At 45.7% G+C, this 8,388-nt stretch overlaps 1 protein-coding gene and 1 long non-coding RNA gene across 3 annotated transcripts; one reads left to right on the top strand and one right to left on the bottom strand.

The window, feature by feature from the left end:
- The first annotated feature begins 3,965 nt into the window (after positions 1 to 3,965).
- Positions 3,966 to 7,786, top strand: LOC123176019 (uncharacterized). Its single transcript, XR_006488324.1, has 2 exons — positions 3,966 to 4,230; positions 6,992 to 7,786. It is a non-coding gene; the product is annotated as an uncharacterized lncRNA (long non-coding RNA).
- On the bottom strand, positions 4,492 to 7,566 carry LOC123176017 (rust resistance kinase Lr10-like). Of its 2 annotated transcripts, XM_044590436.1 has the most exons (3): positions 6,801 to 7,566; positions 5,952 to 5,975; positions 4,492 to 5,800 (listed from the first exon to the last, which is right to left on the bottom strand). In XM_044590436.1, the coding sequence occupies exons 1-3, from the start codon at positions 7,564 to 7,566 to the stop codon at positions 4,713 to 4,715; spliced, it is 1,878 nt and encodes a 625-aa protein (XP_044446371.1). In that variant the 3' UTR covers positions 4,492 to 4,712. The 2 variants fall into 2 exon arrangements, with proteins under 2 accessions (XP_044446371.1, XP_044446372.1); XM_044590437.1 differs by lacking the exon at positions 5,952 to 5,975.
- Positions 7,787 to 8,388: the final 602 nt, after the last annotated feature.

Genomic DNA, 8,388 nt, shown 5'->3' on the forward strand with positions numbered 1-8,388 from the left:
CCAATGGCAAGACAACTTTGGTACTCAACCCCTTTCTGGATATCATGTATCGCATCTTCCGCAACTCCTTGTTCCCACGCATCGGTGACAAAGACAAGGTTCATGCCTATATGGTGGATATGATGCTCATTTGCCAGGAGGCTCGTTCGACTCAGTCTCAGCCACTTGATGTCTCACACATCATGTGGTGTGAGCTTCGGTTTGCAGTGTTCAACCGCAAGGTGCCTATCTATGGGCCCTATCTGTTTCGGCTGATCTCGAAGACTTGGGAGAAGACGTACCCTGATGAGGAGTTCCTTGCTCCAGACTGGATTCGCCATGAGCCCATTTGTCTGCGTATCAAATCCAACTGGGCCAACACCGCTACTCGTGCCGAGGCGACTTCTGCTAGGGTTGCTGTTGATGAGGAGGATGCTGGCGCCGAGGATGTTGCTGAGGGCCGTACTGCTAGGCCCTCCCAGAGTGTCTCTAGGCCATCATGGACCAAGAAGTTGAAGGATAAGATGAAGTCTCTTTTCTGCATGCAAGCCAAGGGGCAGTACAGGACTCACGTGGAGTCCAAGGAGAGTCGTCGCCGGCACAACAAGATCTTGCAGCTCTATGGTGAGGAAGTGTCTGGCGGGTCTGAGGAGCGCATCACTCCTGAGGCCGAGTGGATGGAGAAGCAAGGCTACAGGTGGACTGATTCTGAGGAGGATGTCGAGGAGACCATTCCAGTTGCAGAGGAGTCCGACGAAGAGGATTGGGACGAGTTCTCTGCTTAAGCCACCTCTTGTGTGTGTAGGTGTCCTCTCTGCCTTTTTGGCGTCTCGATGCCAAAGGGGGAGAGAGTGTAGGGATTTGCGAGTTTGCGAGTCGTGTGTGTCGTGTGTTTGCTGCTTTCTCAATTGAACTATTTGCTGCTTTCTCATTTGAACCTTGATTACTTTACTTCGTATGGTGTAAGACATATGCACTCTATCTATCCTAGCAAGCTTGTGTCATGTTGTGCTATCTTTATGCTGTGCTATGCTTATTATCATGCTATGCTATGCTTATTATCATGCCTTGGTCTCTAAAATATAGGGGGAGTGTTGATCCTAGTATGTGTGCTATGCAGTCCAAAGCATTCATCTAAAGTGCACACATCTAGGGGGAGCCCGTCTATATTTTAGAGAGGTGGGGTTTGCCCCTGCTCTAAATTATCTTATCTATGTGCAAATCCCGTGTTGTCATCAATCCACCAAAAAGGGGGAGATTGTAAGGGCATATTTATCCCTTAGGTGTTTTGGTGATTGATGACAATGCTTTTGCGGACTAATCGTGTGCCTTGAGTTTCTCAGATACTTCATCACTAGGCACGAGACGATTCGGTGCCCCTCGGAGACTATTGAAGTCGGCGTTGTTCTACGTTTCTCTTTGGTGGAGTTGAGTCGTAGGAGAGCTGTACTATTAAGAGGGGGTCCGCGTCGGAAAGGTTTGGGTGGAATCAACACGTACACTTGTCCCTCCTTTCCCTGCACTTTGGAGCTGCCGTTCGTTATCTTGGTTGTGCGGAAATCTGACAACTACTGCTGTACTTGCGGTAGTACCGCAAGTACAAGCGGTAGTACCGTTGTGTGTCACAGTAGTACCGCCCCTCTGGAGCGGTAGTACCGCGGCACCCAGGCCTTGTGCCGCTCCGGTGCGGTAGTAAGGGCGGATGTAATTTTTTACATCCGCGCCCCCACGGTAGTACCGCTCGTCCAGCGCGGTAGTACCGCGGGGGCCCACGGTAGTATCGCTCCCTAGGAGTCGTAGTACCGTGGCCCTCCTACCTAGTACCGCAGAGTCGCGGTAGTAGGCGCGGATGTAATTCTTTACATCCGCGCCCGCGCCGGTAGTACCGCGCCTCGCGAGCGGTAGTACCACGTCGGGTTTTTGTACCACCCCAGTTTCAGCGGAAGTAGGCACGGATGTAATTTATTTCATCCGCGCCCTTCCCGGGCAGTGACTCCCCTGCCTTGCGGTAGTACCGCAAGGGGGAGCGTTAGTACCGCGCAAGCGGTAGTACTGCCCCCTGATCAGGCTAGTTCCGGCATGTGCTGCTGTCGCGGTAGTACCGTAGTCCTCCACGGTAGTACCGCGCAGCCTCGCGGTAGTACCGCGCCCATGGAGCGGTAGTACCGTGCGTCGCGGGCTGAACATGTGGATAACGGTTGGATTTTTCCCACGACTATATAAGGGGTGTCTTCTACCTCTAGTTGACTACCTCTTCCACCTCTAAGCTCCATTGTTGCTCCAAGCTCCATTTTCGCCCGATCTCTCTCCCTAGCCAATCAAACTTGTTGATTTGCTTGGGATTGGGTGACAAGGGCCCGATCTACACTTCCACCACAGGATATTTGATTCCCCCCACTTATCCCTTGCGGATCTTGTTACTCTTGGGTGTTGAGCACCCTAGACGGTTGAGGTCACCTCGAAGCCATACTCCATTGTGGTGAAGCTTCGTGGTGTTGTTGTTGTTGGGAGCCTCCGATTGTTGTGGAGATTGCCCCAACCTTGTTTGTAAAGGTTCGGTCGCCGCCTTCAAGGGCACCAATAGTGAAATCACGGCATCTCGCATCGTGTGAGGGCGTGAGGAGAATACGGTGGCGCTAGTGGCTTCTTAGGGAGCATTGTGCCTCCACACCGCTCTAACGGAGACGTACTTCCCCTTAAAAGGAAGGAACTCCGGTAACACATCCTCGTCTCCACCGGCTCCACTCTTGGTTATTTCGTGCCTTTACTTTTGCAAGCCTACTTGTTTTACATCCTTTGCTTGCTTGTGTGCTAGTTGTTATTGCATCATATAGGTTGCTCACCTAGTTGCACATCTAGACAACCTATTTTGTTGCAAAGTTTAATTTGGTAAAGAAAAGCTTAAAAATTGTTAGCATGCCCGGGGCAACCGTCATGGGGCGGCTTTGGGTGCGCCTGTGAGATCCCTTTTTTGTGTTGTCCCCGCGCGTCATGCTGGTTGTAGTGAGTCTATGTGTCATGGTTGTTGCAGTGACATTGCTTTGCACACATAGTATCGACGGAGGTATGTGATGGTGTGTCTCCGATGGATCTTCCTTGATCCGATCGGATTTGGTCTCCGATGTATCATGGGTTCGGTTGACGTTGTAATCTTTGGAGTATCTACCTGTTCCTTTTGGTGTCTCCTTATCCGAGGGTGGCGATTTGCTATGGAGATTGCGGACGCCTGCATATTCTAGTCTACATCACCGACTCATCGACCGCTACTTCTACAAGCGACTCGGTTAAAACAAGTTTGCTACACAAAGACAAAGCTTCAGTGGAGGCAACGAGCTTTGTTCACGGCGCACTATAGGAAGATGCAAGAGGAATAAGTTCGGCACCACTAAGAATTTGGATATGTGATTTTCTTTCTCTATGACGATGGTGGATTTTGCAGGGCTTGTGATACATAATATATGGCCTTATGACTTTCCGAAACTAAATAGAAAAATAAAATCATATTTTTTTAAAGATATTTGTTACATTTTTTTTAGAAATACACAAATATAGAAAGGTGAAGTTATTAGAACGCACCTGTGGCTTTTTCTTAGAATATTGTACCAGTGGATTTTTTTTTTGATTTTGACAACCAGCAAACGTATACTCTCGAAAAAAAAACAGCAAACGCCCGCTAGGAGAGCATTACTAGTTGAATGTTTTTCAAGAAAATTTATGTTATCACGAGGATGGCGATTTCCTACCGTCTAATTTGCCATGCCATCCCAGCGAACATCAAAATTTTAATATTTCCCTCCATTTTTAGGTAACGTACTAGTGACTTGGTTTTTCTTTTAATGGAAAACGTAGCAGTGGTTTTCTGTTTTTGTTTTGAGAAAACGGAAAAGGTACCAGTGGATGTTTTTTTGTAAAAGAGTACCAGTGGATGGCTAGCCAATACGATGAGCTCTGCGCCGTTCCACAGCCCAGACCGCGGACCGGCCCAACAATCAATTCTCATTGCCCATTTCTACAGAGGAGACCGACCCAACTCAGGCGCCTTATCCCCAACGGCCAGCGGGTGCCCGTATCTACCCTAGTCGGCGGCCGGCCGCCGGCAAGTGCTTACTCCGGCGACGCAGTCAAGCCGTGGCTGCCCACCGGAGGCCGTTCCGCCCGCGCAGCTCAGATTCTCCGAGTTCTCGTCTTGCCGAGTACCCCGCTTCCCTCGCGTCTTACCGAGGAAGTAGCTGAGTAATCCCCATTGCCATGGTGAGTAATCCCCATTGCTCTCCTTTTGATTTCAGAACAGAAATGCTGCGTTTCTAGTAGTAGCTGAGGCAGTGGCATGATTAGCTGAGGCCATCTGCGCATCACTGTACTAGAAAGATCTTACAGGGTCATCTTGTGATTCTCACAGGGAAATGGCCACAGTTTCTGACTGAAAGGGGATAAAATCACAGCAATGACAGGATACTAGTACTCTAATTTAACAAGTTCTCATTATTCAGTGTTGACAAATCCAGCGCCATATGTTTCTAATTAATAGCATTACAACATGATAAGGTACAGATCAGGTGATCCATGTAGCAATACAATAATAAAGGTACAGATCAGGTGACCCATGTAGTTCAGTTCAGTATGTGGTCGAATTAACATTCGAAATAGAAGTACAAGGCATTACAGTTTGCAACACAGATGTGGAATAAGTTCCCTCAGATGTGTAATGATACATAAAAATACACAATGAGTGTTCATGTGTTCATCGTGTTTTGTGGCACAGTATGATTTTCAGACGACACAAAGGGCTTGGGGGGAATCTGCAGGTTCTGCAACCTCCCTGTTAACATGTTTACCACCTTTGTCATTGATGGCCGATTCTTCGGGTTCCATTGGATGCACCACAGTGCCACAATAGTCAGCTGTCTCATCTTCTCCTTGTCTTCTGCTGTCATTTCCAAAGTAAGCTCCCATTCATGCCCACTGATTACTCTCTCGTAGATCCACTCCGGGAGATATATCTCGTCCTGGTTCTCAACACCAGGATCTGAATTCCTCCTTCCACTCACCATTTCCAATACCAGCATGCCGAAACTGTATACATCCGACTTGTAAGACACCCCTCCAAAGTTCCGAGAGTATACCTCTGGTGCGATGTATCCCATGGTGCCTCTTGCTGCAGTCAAGGTGACGATGCTCTGGTCCCTTGCACACAGCTTGGCAAGGCCAAAGTCTGAGATCTTTGGGTTGAAGTTGTAGTCCAGCAAGATGTTATGTGGTTTGATGTCAAAGTGGAGAATGCGCTGGTTGCACCCTTGATGCAGGTATTCTATTCCTCGGGCAATGCCTAGAGCAATATCTAGCATTTTGTTGGGTGCAAGGAGCTGTCGAGAAATATCGGAAATGTGTGAGAATATGTATTTCTCCAGTGACTCGTTAGGCATGAATTCGTAAATAAGAGCCCGCCTCATTCCTTCAGAGCAAAAGCCCAAGAGGCGTACGATATTTGCATGGTGGATTAGTCCAATGGTTGCAACTTCATTGATGAATTCCTCCCCCTCTCCTGTAGAACTCTCTAGCATCTTGACTGCCACAGGTACTCCATTTGGTAGCTTGCCTTTGTACACACTTCCGAATCCGCCCTGACCGAGTTTATCCTTGAACCTTCTTGCTATCTTCTTAACATCAGGGAAATTGTATCTTGTAGGTTTCGATGTGCCATATGCCTTGAGAAACATTTCAACCTTCATATTTATCTCTTCATTGTACCTTGACTTCAAGGAGAGATATATCACAGTGGCCACAATCAATGAAAGAACTACAAATGCAGCTACAGATGAGGCTGCTGATTAAAAAAAAAGGAAATTAGCGAGTTGCATTCAGATAAGAATCCATTTGTTTCTGACTCTTATTGCAATAAGACACAAAAGAGTTGTGGTGGCAAGCAATATGAATTTCATTTAGTGTGGAAAAAGGAATAAAAGTTGCATTACCTGCAACTAGGATGACATGCGTACCTGCATGTAGTTAGAAGATCGTTAGTTTTGCTATGATTTAATGTAGACCAAAAAAGAAGAACTACATCATTTACTTCTACAAAATACGTTTGGACCTTGTGCTCAAACGAAGCTTTATCTTCAGATCTAAGGGTATGTTTGGATTGCCACCAAAATCTACCGTACCAATTTTTTGGTCATGGCCAAAACATTGGTCTTTGTATGGATGATTGCCAACCTTTTGGCATGCTGTTGTTCATTTTTCTAGCCAATGTTTGCCAACTCATGGGCAAGGAAAAGCTCCATCAAATTCTTGGCTAGGCAAATTTTTGGTAGGGCAAACTTGGGCACAAACCAAACACACTCTAAAAGACTGAAGCAATCTAGGAATGGTTAATTAAGGTTTATCTCTTATAGCCAAATTTTTGGTAGGGCAAACTTGCGCACAAACCAAACACACCCTAAAAAACTAAAGCAATCTGGGAATGGTCAATTAAGGTTTATCTCTTACCTTTGTTTGGTGAAAATTTTACAAATTAGTCAACCGTCATAAGTTTGGCTATATAACTTGGCACTTCCATCTCTTGACGAACTTTTCTGTGGGAACTTAGAGACTGTATGTCCTTGAACAAGTTAACGATTTCTCTGGTTTGCACTACAGTTTTGTTTGTTAAATAATTTGACTATAGGTGAAAAGTTTGTCGGAAGATTAAAAACAGTCAACATCAGAATATAAGAGATCGACAAACTAGTAGATGGAGAAACAGAAAATCTAGAATGGTGTTCCAAAATAAATTGACACGCCATAATGATATATGGGATTCCAACTAGGGAAAGAAACAATACCTTGCTGCTGGCAGAATGCTTGATGCGTTCGTGAGTTGAATCCACAGTGTTGATCTTCATATTCACACTGTTGGCAGGCATTCGTAATGTTATTGCCGTACCATTTGAATGTTGTTTCACCAATGTTGATGACTCTATTGGCTTTTTCATTGAAGGTGAACTCATCGTAATTTATGCCATGTTTATCATAGGTGAAGGGTATCGGTATATCTTTAGAAACGGCCACACAGTCCCATGGAACATCAGACATGTATGCAGAAGCTGATGCCAAATACCAGAATTGACTAGCGTTGTTGCCCAGACAAAAGGCTGGGCCAACTATACTATCTTGATCTATTGGTATGAAATCTCTTGAACAACGTACTAGGGTTGTAGGAAATGATGATTGAGGTTGTTCGTAGACATCAGTTGCTAAGTTTCTTGAGATGAGCTTCTGAAGTGGGCATTGCATTGATGGTTCCACTAGCGGGACGACGTTGATGACACGGTGCCTGTAATAGATCTCAGTCACTCTGCAAGGGCCAAGAACATGGTGATCCAGGATTGTGTCATGCCCCGAGCATGATAACTGCATGCCTGGTGCACCACATGATGGTGGGTTGATCGAAAGCCGGAACGGGAACCGGATCTCAGGTCCATGTTTGCTGCAGTGGTGAGATGAACAAGTTCTTGAGAAATCTTGTTCTTCCGATGCTGCATCCACATAGGATTCATAGATTAGAAGACAGACCAGCAGCAGTGTGATAAGGAATTTAGTGAAGTCCATGGTATGTATTGGAGATGAAGATGGAAGAAGAGAAGGCAGGGAGTATAGAAAGTGGTCACTTCTATGCTTTAAACTCGAATATGTACTGATGCTGTGCTTGTCATGATAGCTGTGTGCCTGAGTAGGACTTCCAGCTACCGCTGAAACTTCTTCCGTGTTCTGTGGCTAGGAAAGTTCTGTGGTTTCTGGAAATGAATGAACGCTATCATTGTTTAGACTATGCTTTCCATTTACCAAACAGGTGCCCTCATTTTTCTCCAGCCTTAGATTCCTACTATTCTTGGATTGAATTATACATGTGTAACTACAGAAATATGCATTATTCTACATTAATAAGCTCTTGAAATCTTCCATAATAAAAGCACCATGTGGAAAGTTTGAATTATGACAAGTCTTGTTGACGTCTTGTGATAGCTTAGCGACTGATGAATGGTTCTGATTGTAGTCCAGTCGCCGTTGAAAATAATCAATCAGAGACGTATGGAAATGCCTAAAGTTATCCTTAAAAATACATCCAGTTATTAGTTTATTTTTTCTCTATGCACTACCAGGAAAAGGGCTGTAGATAGGATTGACATTAATGGCGCACCAGGGAAGTAGTGCGCCACTACTATATACTAATGGCGCACCAGTTGGTGATGCGCCATTAGTGTGGAAGACACTAATGGCGCACCACAAAAAAGGTGCGCCACTAGTGATAATTTTTTTTTTATTTTTGCATACATACTAATGGCGCATCCGACCGAAGTGCACCATTACTAGTTCTAACTAGTAATGGCGCACAACCACGCGGTGCGCCATTAGTAAGCTTCCCCCCCCCCC

Source organism: Triticum aestivum, unplaced genomic scaffold (genome assembly GCF_018294505.1).
Source record: "Triticum aestivum cultivar Chinese Spring unplaced genomic scaffold, IWGSC CS RefSeq v2.1 scaffold178114, whole genome shotgun sequence".
Lineage (NCBI taxonomy): Eukaryota > Viridiplantae > Streptophyta > Magnoliopsida > Poales > Poaceae > Triticum > Triticum aestivum.

Excerpts from the sequence above, each read along its gene's own strand:
- LOC123176017 (XM_044590436.1), bottom strand. The coding sequence starts at position 7,566 with ATGGACTTCACTAAATTCCTTATCACACTGCTGCTGGTCTGTCTTCTA. Across the intron at positions 5,976-6,800 it reads AGCATTCTGCCAGCAGCAAG|GTACGCATGTCATCCTAGTT; the intron begins GTATTGTTTCTT and ends AACTACATGCAG. Across the intron at positions 5,801-5,951 it reads GCATGTCATCCTAGTTGCAG|CCTCATCTGTAGCTGCATTT; the intron begins GTAATGCAACTT and ends TTTAATCAGCAG.